Source organism: Podarcis pityusensis, assembly GCF_964106645.2.
Source record: "Podarcis pityusensis genome assembly, chromosome: 6".
Classification (NCBI taxonomy): Eukaryota; Metazoa; Chordata; class Lepidosauria; order Squamata; family Lacertidae; genus Podarcis; species Podarcis pityusensis.
This window is the reverse complement of record NC_138030.1, coordinates 30,808,173-30,821,577: the sequence shown is the minus strand read 5'-3', so window position 1 is coordinate 30,821,577 and position 13,405 is coordinate 30,808,173. Positions and strand designations below refer to the sequence as shown.

At 39.9% G+C, this 13,405-nt stretch overlaps 1 protein-coding gene across 6 annotated transcripts in view; it reads right to left on the bottom strand.

Annotated features, from left to right (window-relative positions):
* The window catches only part of RBM39 (RNA binding motif protein 39), a 32,247-nt gene that overhangs the window by 11,985 nt on the left and 6,857 nt on the right, over positions 1 to 13,405 (bottom strand). For 3 of the 6 annotated variants that reach the window (XM_081010379.1, XM_081010380.1, XM_081010381.1), the window contains 5 exons: positions 13,024 to 13,073; positions 4,265 to 4,459; positions 3,538 to 3,603; positions 3,394 to 3,447; positions 1,006 to 1,123 (listed from right to left, as the gene is read on the bottom strand). In XM_081010379.1, the coding sequence (XP_080866505.1) occupies positions 1,006 to 1,123; positions 3,394 to 3,447; positions 3,538 to 3,603; positions 4,265 to 4,459; positions 13,024 to 13,073 (483 nt within the window). Of the gene's footprint in view, positions 1 to 1,005; positions 1,124 to 1,591; positions 1,617 to 3,393; positions 3,448 to 3,537; positions 3,604 to 4,264; positions 4,460 to 10,486; positions 10,599 to 13,023; positions 13,074 to 13,405 lie in introns of those variants that run through there. The other 3 variants (XM_081010382.1, XM_081010383.1, XM_081010384.1) reach the window with 2 other exon arrangements.

Here is a 13,405-nt window from a genome sequence, read left to right as displayed (position 1 = left end):
AATAAAGTGGGCAAGGAATGTCGCCGCCCCTTCCCGGCTCCTGCCGCAGCCGCAGGGAAGGCAAGCACAAGGAATGTTGCCCAGCTCAACCTTCCCGCCAGCAGCAGGACCCAGCGCCAGGGGGAGGGACATTCCTTGCCTGCTCACTTGCTGTCCAGCCCGGTTGCAGTGGCGGCCCCATGGGTCCCTCCACCGCTGGGAAGTCAGGGTTGGGCGATATTCCTTGCACTTGCTGCCCGGCCTTCACTGCTGCAGCAGCGGCCCTGGGTCCCTCCACTGCCGCCGGGAAGGCCAGGCCGGGCAGCAAGTGCAAGGAATGTCACCCAGCCTAGCTGTCACTGCTGCAGTGGTGGCCCTGGCACTGGGTCCCCCTGCCGCCGCAGGGAAGACCAGGACAGGTGGAAAGAACAAGGAATGTCGCCTGGTCCAGTCTTCCCGGATATGGGGGTAAAAGGGGGGGGCAGGCACAATCGGGATGCACGTCAGCTATGCGGCTACCTTTGATGGGGGGGAGAGAAAGGGCTGCGGGGGGGTGGAGAGCTGGATAAGTGGAGGGAGAGGGGCTGGCTGGGGGTGGGAAGAGAAGCCAGCTGGCTCCTCAGAGAGAGAACTTTTGCCTCCCTTTCCTTCCCACCCCCACTTAAACTCCCCCCTCCCGCATCCACTTAGCTACCTCCTTCCACACACGCACCCCACACACGTACCTCGTCCCTCCAAAGACAATGGGTAGATCACTGCCTGCATTTTAAACTGGGAATAGATCGCAGTCTCTTGTGAGTTGGTCGTGCCTGGTCTATGTTATTTTAGCTAGCAAGTCCTCACGTGGAAGCTTCTTTAGATTTAGGCTAAAAATTCAGCAGCTCAATCTTGCAAATCATCCCAAATACACCACTGTATCTTAAATGGAATTTAATATACAGAAAGTTTGAAAAAATTCTGCTCAGTTATTCTGCTTTAAAAATATTAGGATGACACCAGAAGAAATTTGAGTTATTGACGCCTCACCTTTCCTACAGTAGAGAAAAACTCTTCCAAATCTCTTGGCCTAATTCTTGCAGCAAGCTGCATACAGAATACTGTTCGAGCATCTCTCTCCTCTGGAGTTAGATTATCAATAGGTTCTCTGAAAATAATAGATAAACCATGGTCAGTAATTTTCAATTTTAAAAGATAATTTGAACAAATTTGTTCTGATATTCATTAAATCCATTTACACTCAGACACAGATGGAGGTTTAACATTCAAATAGCACATGCTTCAAGTAAGGCAGACAGGTACCCCTGTTTTTCAACTGCACCAGATATCTACAGTCTCCTTTAATGAGATGTGTCAATGTCTCAATATCTCAGAATTCATTATTTATAGTGCAAAAAAGGTATTGCCCTCAGAAAAGGGCTCTTTCCTGTGTAACGTATATTCCTACCCCAATATGCAAGAATGTGTAACGCAGATGAAAAAGACAAAATAGGGTTGGGAGAAGGTGCTCGGGGTTAACAAAGGATGTTTTAGAGGTCTTGCACCCCGATTCTACAAGTATGCCTGGAAAAATCTGTTAATTTAATGGACATACTTCTAAGTACGTACACCTTACCTAATCCCAGCATTAGAAAGGAAATGCTTTTAACCTCAACGTACTTTAATAGTTGTGTATGTCTGAAATGAAAGAACGTATTCAGCCATTTTACAAATTTATGTCTTTCGATATTCTATCCATACAAAGGCAGTAATCAGTATAGCACTGGGCAGCAAGAGAAATGCAATGATGCATAGAAAAAATGAAGGCATATCACTGTATTTATCAAGCTTAAGCAGAATAGCACTTTTTACACACAAAAATGCATTATCATATACTTTGCAACTGAAAGGCAATATTACAAAATGTTTCAATCTCCCTCCAAACATTATTTACACCTTACCCTTGCAAAATGTCCACATTTTGCGGACTATGGCAAGAATGGGAGTAAGGTCTAAACCTAACAGCACTCTGTTCGCAAAGTGACCATGACTCCAGTTACAAGACTGCTAATCTATGCCTGACATTGTGATCACTCTTTAATTCAATCAATCCCCCTATTTTCAAAGCAAGTCCCCTATATGTGGATAGGCCAGACAAGAACACACAGGGGCCGAGATCTATACATGGGTGCCGCTAGCAAATTTTGGCAGGAGAGATGAATTAACAAGCTTAAGCTCACAGGAGCCCAAAGATAGTAGCTAGGATGAATGCAAGAAAACAGCCCAATGCTTGTTTTCTTTCGCCTGGCCTGATGGGGAATGACCCTAATTGCCTGCCGCAAGTACTGAATTAAGCAGTGAAGGATGGCTTTTCAAAAAATGGAGGAGCAGGCAGCTGAGGCTAACATGACATTTGCCCATTGGGTCCATGAAACTGCGAGTTAAGAATAATCTCTATAGGCCATAACTGCACCCCAAGCTCCTGCAGCTTAGCTGCCATTTGGGTCATCTTACCCAATGGTTCCATAGAGCCTAACTTAGGGAGACATTCCAGCGCCTCTACTCTGACCAGATAGTTCCTTCCTTCAGCAGAGGTTGTTCCCACAGACCTGAGACACATCAGTGTGGTATGGAGAACAGCTGAAAGGAGCACAATATCTCTTGCTGCTCCATCTGTGAAAATTTTACAATAAGCTACTTATAGCTCGGGATACGGGTGGCGCTGTGGGTTAAACCACAGAGCCTAGGACTTGCCGATCAGAAGGTTGGCGGTTCGAATCCCCGCGACGGGGTGAGCTCCCATTGCTCAGTCCCTGCTCCTGCCAACCTAGCAGTTTGAAAGCACATTAAAAAATAGGTACCGCTCCGGCGGGAAGGTAAATGGCGTTTCCATGCGCTGCTCTGGTTCGCCAGAAGCGGCTTAGTCATGCTGGCCACATGACCCAGAAGCTGTACGCTGGCTCCCTCAGCCAATAAAGCGAGATGAGCGCCGCAACCCCAGAGTCGGCCACGACTGAACCTAATGGTCATGGGTCCCTTTACCGTTACTTATAGCTCATTAATGTCAAATGCATAAGTCACCTTCACACAGAGGTGTATCACAGATGCCTTTCAAAGGACGTTCCTATTAATGGCCAGAGAAAGCAAAAGGTCGTACTACCAGTAATAAAAGAACATCAAATTCTGTAGTGCTACCAACATCCACAACACTTCAGAACTGCCACAATCAATCAAAATAGGTGCACTCTATGCTACTCATGCCAAATTAAAATACTAACAATAACCTTGGCTTGCAGAGGCAGCACACTAAACATGCACAGAGAGCATGTTCTGGAAGCTGAAAGGTGAGAATGAGATTTGCATAGAAAGCAACTGAGACACCTCATATAATATTCAACACTGCACAGTCAATTTAAATAGTAGTATTCAACTGCCTACCTCACAGGACTCTTGTCTTTTCTAAATGGACTTTTGCTCCTGGATCGTCGTCTACTGTGGAAAAAAGGATACAACCAATTATGAAGGTATTAAATACATCAAAATAGATAATTAAATAGTCACCATAAAATAAAAGAAGGAAACCTTATTTTAATGTTGTGAGGCAAGCCAATCTTTCCTCTGATGGCACTGTTAAATTTTGGACCAGAACTAGATTAAAAAAAAAAAAAAGACAATATATTACCAAGCAAGTTCATTATTGGCAGCAACAATCTTGAAAGAAACTAAATGCTAACTGGTGTTCACTTTACAAGTATATTTGAAAGCAAGTGGGATGCAGTAAGGCAGATATGTGAAGCATATCCAAAATTAACCTGAGATATCATTTTGACATTATGAGAAAGTCTGGGCTAGTTCTCAGATGATTTAGTGTGACATATATATGAACAAGAAGGCGTGCAAGCAAAGTCTCAGGCTTCCATGGTCTGTCTTATTCTCCCCCTGTATGGCAAGGACTTTTAGTTTCATGGACTTGGCATTATGTATGAACCAAATATTGTTATTCCACCATTACAGGGATTACCCACTCTGATACTGCGAAAGAAAATTGTGTCACTGCTACAGTCATACTGTGATTTCAGATCCCACACGATACTGGAAGCAGATTTCTCTTAAGTTGTCTGCTTAAAAGTATTTTGAAAAACCTAAGCCAAGGTACAAAAATGTATACATCTTAAAATTGAGGCTTATGCAGCTATATTAAAAGGTTAGTTTGCCTTTTTTAAAAAAATAAAACTTATACTTTTATTACATTTCCTGCTTATTCAGCAATGAAATATTAGAACTAAAATGACAATTTTGCGCAACATACTAGGGGCTTCTGTAACGGCCTCTGAATCGCCGTTCTCTACTTCTTGAACGGCTGCGTCTCCGTTCTTTACTTCTACTGCGCTTCCTCTCCCGACTTTTGCTCTTCTTCCTCTCACGATCACGACTTCGTTTGCGCTCCTTACTTCTACTCCTCTTCCTGTCATGGCTACGACTTCTGCTCTTGCTCTTTTTTCTCCTGAACAGGACAAACAACACAAGTTTAGGTGTCTTTTTTTCAAAAGCAGCAAATAATAAGATCCACTTAAAAGTTAGACTATGAATTGGGTAGGTAGGCAAGTTTAAAAAATCCCCATCAAGTAAGTTATGGCAACTGCAGCATGAATGCAAATTTTCTTTATAATGTACATTATTATTTAAATAATGCAATCATTCTTTAATCAAATTACATAATTTATTTTAATTCTCTCTGAACCATTTATACAATAGTTAAAAGCAATGCACTGGGTATGTACAAGCCTTCAAGGTGACAGCACACATTCACAAGCATACCCTCAACCAGGATAAACATACGGGTACCTCACTCTTTAAAATATCTACCTCCCTCCTAGGAGGAGGAATATTTTATCAAACAGAAGACACAAAAATGTTTAAACTGCAGATAACTATACCTACCAAGTTCCTTTGCAGAAATGTCAGGTTCATAGTTGATTCTGAACTGTTCATTTAATGAGACTCTCTTTCCACTCTACTGCCTGCTCACGCTAGATAAGTTCCAAATGGAGAAGGAATAAGTCCCATTGGAGCAAGTAGCTTGGATCCCAGGTGCCCTTCTGCTAGCGGAAAGCCTCTTCCACTCACAGAAGGGCTGTTTCCGACCTAGCGGAAGAGCATTGCATGAGAAAAGCAACCCCAAATCCAAAGAATTGCTTCTGTTTGCATAAGCTATTTTCAAGACATTATTACGGCCCACTAGTTTATCCTACAGCTTCCTTATTCACTATTTCTCTCATACTGTAGACACAGTATGCTACCTTGTGCTGCTGGCTTGTGAGAAATATTTTACCATCACTTGCAAGAAAATTCAAACAGCACTAATACATTGTCTTCTTCCCCTCGTTTATCTGGATCCAAGTCAATGATTTAGCCCCTTAAGAGTTATATATTCTAAACCATTTGCTGCTTATAACAGAAATGCAAAGTGTTTTTAAGAGGGGAAAAACCTACAGATGTAACATAGGGACCCAAAGACAGGTTCAAATGTAAGAACATATACATACTGCATTGCCCCAAAAGACATAATTAGTCTATATTAGGGTTTCTCCATGCTTAAAAGCAGGGACAAATAATGTTTCCACTGTAAAGAGGCAGACATGTACCAAGAACTAAGGAACTGGTTGCCTCTAAGTACACGTCTCAGAACAGGAAGATATTTTTAGTAGCAGAACTGAGCTCACAATCCTTTCACATGAAAATTCATCCTTAATTCCCCTTAATTACTTTTTTCAGTAGCATAATATGGGGAGCCCTTTTGGTTTGCTGGTAAACAGTTGGGAGTCAGAAACTGTTGCAGTTCTATTGCAAAAAATCCAGAGGTACTCCTTCCTGTGCCTCTGCTTTAAAGGATTTAGAGCATAAGTGTTCACGAAACTCTATTTGTTGACCCTGGTTTATTAGAGTGGTGCATTTATTTTTTACTTAAGCTGTAATATCTTAACAAGAGTACTGAATTTCTTAAAAGTTGTTTAAGCTAACACCACCTGCCTATAATTTGCACTTTTCATTTCACATGGTTTATTGCATCCAGAGTATTCAACCTTGTCCAGGAGTAAGGTCACTAGCTAAACTGGACAACTGGAATTAATTCAAGAGTTAAGATCTCACTCAGATTCTATTCTAAACAAAGAGATTGAACGAATTCATAGTACTATTTGAATCAGTTATGTTTCTACCCCGTACATAGGAAGACAAGTAGGTTATGAATCAGACAGCTTCAGTGAGCAAAAACCAGGGCCTTGGTTTGTAATCACAAGGAGGACCATTTGTTTCTACTGTGATTTGTTAATTAACATTCAAGAAATCCATAGGCTAAATAATCAACTCAAACCTAAGGAGTTTACCTAGCATGATATTAGTGAGATATTATGGATGGTATTCCTCTTTGCAGTCAGATATCCTCAAGAAACATCCTTATAGAAAGCAATTCTTCTTTGATTCCCAGATGACAAAAACTGTCAATACAGGAATAACCAGATGAAATATTGCCAATATCCCCCTTCCCAAGGAAAATGTATAGATTTGAGACCTAATACCTAGGTAAGGAATTATTGCAACATGTACATTTTCATATACCTGGAACCTACAAGCCCAGTAACATAAGGCTGCCTGCTAGTTATGATATGTGGGGTTTTTTTCTAGTTCGCCTTTTCTTTTAAGCTGTAAGACTCTTGTATCAGTTATGTACCAAACATGAATGTGGCAAGTAAAACATTTATGGGAACTACAAGAATTTTCCTACTGCAGGAATAAAAAGAAACTCTGAGAAGATACTGAAGTTCAAACTTGGACCTACAATTAATGTTCATATCATTATTATTAAATAACAAGTGTGACCAATTGTTTCTCCATTAAAATATAAAACATAGCATGTGAAATTTACCCAAGTTGAAAATTAGGGTTTCAACTCTTTTCTACCACAAGTCAAATAATTTAAATTTCTAATAAATCTGTCACATCAAGAATGCATAATGCATGCTTGCATATGCCATCAGGAGAAAGCTGCAGTTTACTCTCATAACAAAAGATTTCATCCCAGTACTGCCTACACTACAGGAATGAACTTCTGTAAAGAAAAGATAAGGGCTTTCTTAAATTGTCTTTCTTCCTTGTTGCAGCACATTGCGAACGCAACACACAGTTACAAGTTGCAGCTCAAGAACATGATTTTCATCCAACAAACAATTTGTTGGGTATATAGATAGGCTTATGGTTGCAGCAAATGCAGCAAACCAACCCGCTTTTTATGTTGATGGCAATAACTCTACCTGTATCAAATGACCTGTTGGAACTTTGAGAGACTGGTATACTAGCAATAGCATTAAAAGTGGGCTGGTTTGTATGCAGCACTAAAATATAGCTTAGTGCTACATGGGATAAGAATGAAAAAAGCTTCAGGTTCACAGACTCCCGTTCTAGTTAACAGTGATTTAAAATAAGCCAGCTTCATAACCCATGGTTTGAAATTAGCTCGCTCCAAGAAGTCAGAAATTATGGAAAGTGAACCAAAACACTGAGGAAATCTTTCTCCCAACTGCATGGAAGCAGAGGAATAAGAGACCTCAAAGCTTTACTCAGGCTCATTTCAATTCATACATGTAAAACTAAACCGCTGTTGTGCGTGTACAAGTTGAATAAGAAAGTATTACTGAGCAGATCGCTCATTTCCAAATATTTTAATAGCTTGGGAACAGCAAAGACCAATTAAGTGGAAGAGCTTCTTTCGAATCATGAGAATGAAGAAGCACTTCAGAAAACCTTATACACTATATGAGAAAAAATTAATGCTTGGAACTAGACAAAAAATCACTTTCATGCTGTGCATGGGAGGTCAGTGATAGTGCATCCTAAAGATTAACTATGAAGAATGTAATAAAATAAAACCACTTCATGTGCAGCATGCTGCCCCAAACTGAATATAAAGAAAAATGTAATAAATGGGCACCAGTCATGCCTAATAGAGGCTTCAAATCATCTTCATTTCTTAACAGCATGCCAGTAATACAAAATGCTCCACAACACAGTACATATGTACATACATACATAATCAGGCTACTATAATGAAGCAGACAAACTGGTAAAAAGGTATGTTCCTTCTAATCAACAATTCCTAACCAAGCTGGTGCAGCAATAAAACTGCTAGCACATTTGCAAAGCTAAGCTGGGTCCAATATGGTTTCAAATTAGATGGAAGACCACCTGTTGAAATTCCTGCACTGCAGAGGGTTGGACTAGATGACTCAGGGTCCCTTCTACAATTCTTTGATTCTATGATTATGATCACCACTTTGGAGGATTTGCTTTTTTATTATTTCTGCAGGGGGTGGGTGGGTGGGTGGGTGTATCAAATTACACATTTTCCATTGGACTTGTAAGCTTGAGTTAGTGTGGTGTAACTGTTAAGAGTATCAGACTAGGACCTGAAACTTGAATGCCCACTTGGCTATGAAGCTTACTGGATGACCATAGGCCGGTCACTGCCTCTTAGCCCAACCTACCTCACAGGGTTGTTGTGGGGAATAAATGAGGTGGGAGAGAGCTATGCACACCATCTTGAGCTCCTTAGAGAATAAGGTGTTATAAATTGCAACAAATGATTAATGTATTTAACGTAAGCAGTAGTGCACACAGTGACAAAGGTTTTCTGGAAAACTAGGGTAATATGCATAGGTTAATTTTCCATTTGCACCAGAAAAATTTTTTATGCCCAGGAGCATGGGTGGTGGACAATCTAGCCTGTGGGCCAATCTTGTCCTGTCAGGAGGTTCAAGTTGGTCCATGAGGTCATTTTCCTGAAACCACACTGCCCGCCTATCAGCTGACAATAGTTGTGATGTCATCTAATGGGCTTGAGGATGGGGTTGATTTAACACATTCCTGTTCCGAGCAAGGAATGAGTCTACAGCCAAAGCAGCAAGATTTAACCCCTACTTGTGAGCCGAAAAGGGGGGGGGGGGCGCATTCCTGATTCTGGAAGGGTTCTGCATGGAACTCCCTGATAAAACAGAGCGGGGGATTTGTTTTAGCAGAAACCGCTTCCTGGGGTTTAGCCTTCCCAGAATGTAGGAAAACACTTTTTAATTTTAGCTGCACCTTTGGGACTTTAAAGCACTTTGCATCATTGTGACATCAGGTGGTTGATGGGTTGGTGGCTTCTGATAAAAATCTAGCTCACGGAGCCAAAAAGGTTCCTCAACACCTGCCCTAGAGAGTCATCTAATCATGTTTATTTTACTTGTATTTAGTAAACAAAAGGCAAAAATTCTGAAACTGCCAAGCATGCCTAATATTGTATTTGCAATTGATATCCATAATGAAAGAAAAGCTCTGGAACTTTTTCCACCCTACATAAAACCAAATAATGCTGTTTTCCTAATAAAATACATGCAGTCATCATGACTGTAAAAGCTTGTGCATTTGCTACGATTCTATTTTGCTTCAAGTTAAATTACAGCACACATCTGCAAGAAACTGAAAAGACTGGTATCAATAGGTAAATAACATGTTTATTAGTCACCCGCCCAGAAAATTAACCTTAATCCAAATTGTATTTGTTGCCGTTAGTTTTTGCTTAGTTTATACTAAAATGTATCCTTTTTGCATATGGTAAATGGCTAACTGTTCATCAGAACATTATAGGCAACTGAGGTTTTGGTATAAACAAAATCTGTGTTGTTTTATGCATATTGAATGTTTTGCACCATCCATTCTTCACTTTTAGGATCTTACCCCATATATACCCACTCAATTGCTTCAATCTGCAGAACTGGCACTGTTACAGGTGCCACGTAATACTCATTCCACACTTGTAGTAATCAATCTTTTAGTGGCAGCACCTACAGTTTGGAACTCCAGGCCTGACAGGTTCCTTCGTTGTATTCCTCTGTGCCTGCTTAAAGCATTTCTGTTTAGACAACTCTATCCATAAATGTAGAACCTACATGAGATTTCTGTCTTTTGGCTACTGTGGCTTTAATAATGTTGTATGTTAGGTAAAGTTACCCATGACTGTTAGGTCCAGTCGCAGACAACTCTGGGGTTGTGCGCTCATCTTGCTCTATAGGCCAAGGGAGCCGGCGTTTGTCCACAGACAGCTTCCGGGTCATGTGGCCAGCATGACTAAGCCGGTTTGGGTGAACCAGAGCAGCACACGGAAATGGCGTTTACCTTCCCGCTGGTGCGTTACCTATTTATCTACTTGCACTGCATGCTTTCGAACTGCTAGGTGGGCAAGAAATTCTCTTAAATTAATTTAAATAAACTTTTTTTGGCATAATGCTTTCACTAATCACTTTGTTATATTGTAGATCATTTCCCATCATTTTGGGCCTTTTTAGCTATGAATTAAGCAAAAGGTCAGGATTTTAAAGCCCTGAACAAACCAACAGGGTATGAAGTCTACACCTTTTAATGCACCCAGACAGGAAAAAAGCTTCATGAAATTGTCCATGTCCATAAAAGTTTAGCTCAGGGATGGGGAACCTCTTACCCTCTTGGCATGGCCTATTGTCAGGGATGGAAGGTGTAGTCCAGCAACATCTGAAGGGCCACAGGTTCCCCATCCCAGATTTAGCCCATGAGATCAGTGAGGCTACATAAAACTACATTAAAAAAACAAAAACGTTTAGCACTTTTTCCCTGTTCACCCAATGGCTGACAGAACAAAGTCTCTTGTAAATTCTTGAGGGTGACAGGAGACGGCAGAACATTCCTCAACACCTAGGACAAGCAATAAAAAGCTAAGTTAACATCTTCCCACCAAGATAACATTTAATAAAAAGGAGACTGTCCAGCCAGTTTTTTGTTGCCTGCTGTGGTTGTAAGACCATGAGTTTCAGGCTGCCTTGCAGTTAAGTTAGTACAGCAAAGGGTCCAAAAGGCTTTAATGAAATATTAACGCATATTTCCTCAAGTAAACTACTACAAAGGAATTTAAAAGGTTCTGAAAAGTAACTTACTGTGAGCTTTTGTAAAAAAAACAACAACATCATTTTTGAGAGTAAATCCTCTTTCTTATCCCACTGACCTATGACATTATTAACTTTTCATACAACACCGTCAACCTATTATTGTGGCTTGCAGTCTTAAGATATGAACAAACAGGGGTTTTTCTCTAATAAAAGCAAGTCAGGAAGCCCACAATAGTATTATTCAGGGTATTTAAATTTTCACTTTGGGTGGTATCCAGTGGAGACTGTCAGCAGACAAAAGGGAATCTGTCAATGGAAGGGAGAGAAAAGTTTTATTAATCTCCCATTCCCCCTAAGGTTCCCCACATACTATCTAAATCTGCTCCAGAAGGTTGGGGGAGCAGAAATAATTAAAAATAACCTTTCAACAGCTGATAGTCACCACTGGACACCATCCACTGAAAAAATGGCCAACAAGGCTGGTAGAGAAGCTGGTTTCCTTCTAACACCATTACATTTGGATAAGAGAGAATACAGCATGACTCCTTCTTCTATGTACTGTGTTCCACTTTATAAAAGTAAAACCACCAGGGAAAGGAAATTAGAAGTTTCCAGTTACTTCCACTATCAAATACCGCAAAGAGAAAGGAGCTATCTACCTTCCCAATACAAGCTGTCTTTACATGAACAAGGCAATCTACCTCAGATACTCCCCAAGTGTAATTTAGGAAGATGAGTCTTATTTCTATATTGTGCACATTTTTAAACATTAGTTTACTCCTCTCATTTCCACAAGAAGGGCCACATTCTGCACAGGTAGCAAAGACATGCTCTCAGAAGGCAAGAGTAGACTGTACTTTTCCAGTAGTGGTTTTTTGATGGGATAGCTCTGGGAAGAAACATATTCTTTTTAAGAACAAAGTTCAGTCTCTTGTGCTCTCTCGTCTCTCAGCAGTAAGTTTAAGTAAACGTTTAGTCACTGTTGATATTAATGAAACAAACCACTATCCAAAAAGGATCTGTTCAGCAGGGAGTGGGGAAATGATTCTGTTTTCCACCACAGTAAAAGACTAGCATTTGAGTTTTTATTGCTTAGAAAAGCACAGCCCTATGCAAAGGCAGTTTTGCTTAAAGTGGTATTTTGTTTGTTTGTTTTCTCAGCTAACCATTGCTAAACAAAGGAACTGATGCCTCAGAAATTGACTGTTTTTTTCCTGGAGATATTTAAAGAAAGGATATGCAAGTTGACCCCAAGATTCCCTTTTATTTAAAAGAAGCAGATCATCTCACTGGAAAACTATTTAATTTAGTTTTTAGAACTATTCCAGTTCTGTTTCATTAGCCCTCTCTGTTATATTAAAATATTTTGCTTCCATTTTCTAGAAGAGGAAAGAAACTAGTGGAAACCAGCAACTCTCACTGTGTTTCCAAATAGCTTATCAAGATACTGCCAAACACTGTTCTTTTGTCCTGCCACTATGAGGCATGACTGGCTGGAACTCGAGGCAAAGACTGTTCTGTGGTGACTTCAACCTTACTGAATTAGCTCAAAAGTCACCTTAAACCAACCCACACATACTTCTCAACATTCCAGAAAGATAGGTATGCTAGCCTAAAGTAGTTCCAAGGTGCTTCAACAATACAAGTTCTTGTGACCCAAGATTCCACAGTCAAATTTATTCCATTTGGAAATTTGCCTTAAAAAGTTCATACCAGATTCACTTGGGCTAATCCCATGTCCACTTATCTGGAAATAAGCACCAATGAACGCAATGGAACTTACTTCTGAGCAGACATATTATGCCATCAGTCTTTTAATGTACCTTTTAACTGTTTTTTTTAAAGTTAGGTAAACTGTTACAAAAATCTAAAATTATGTATCTGTCATAGACTATATATTTAGCTGTATTTAATTTCTTTTGAAAGATGACCCGGCAGAAATTTTTGGAATTGAACAAGGATTCCAGTTGTCTCTTTCAAAAGTTTACGTTGGGAGTAAAATATTCTGTTTGCTTAAAAACTGAAGAACACTAATATTACTGAGGGAAGAGGGCCTGGCTACCAAGAATGTTTCCTAGGAATAACGACAAATTCAGTAATACCAATGGATACTTACTTCTTGCTGCGCTCTTCATGGCCATTGGCACTGCTCAATTTGTTCTCATCCTAAGCAGGGTTGATAGAAGAACATCGTGAGGACGAAGTGGAAACATTTCAAGTGGTCAAAAGGGTAATGGGAATAGGGATAAGAAAATACAAAACAAAAATTTTAATACTAAAATTATTTTACATTTAATATGGAGTGCTACTAGTTAATGTAGACTTGTTTAACCACTTTGTTGCTTATAGTTAAGTCATACAATTACAAATACAAGAATTACTATTAAAAAATATATTTAAATCGTACAAGCTTCCTTACGTGACTTTAAAGTTATCCTGAAGTTTTCAGCACTCAAGTGGTTAAATAAATAAAATGTAAAAAGAAATTTCACGTTTAA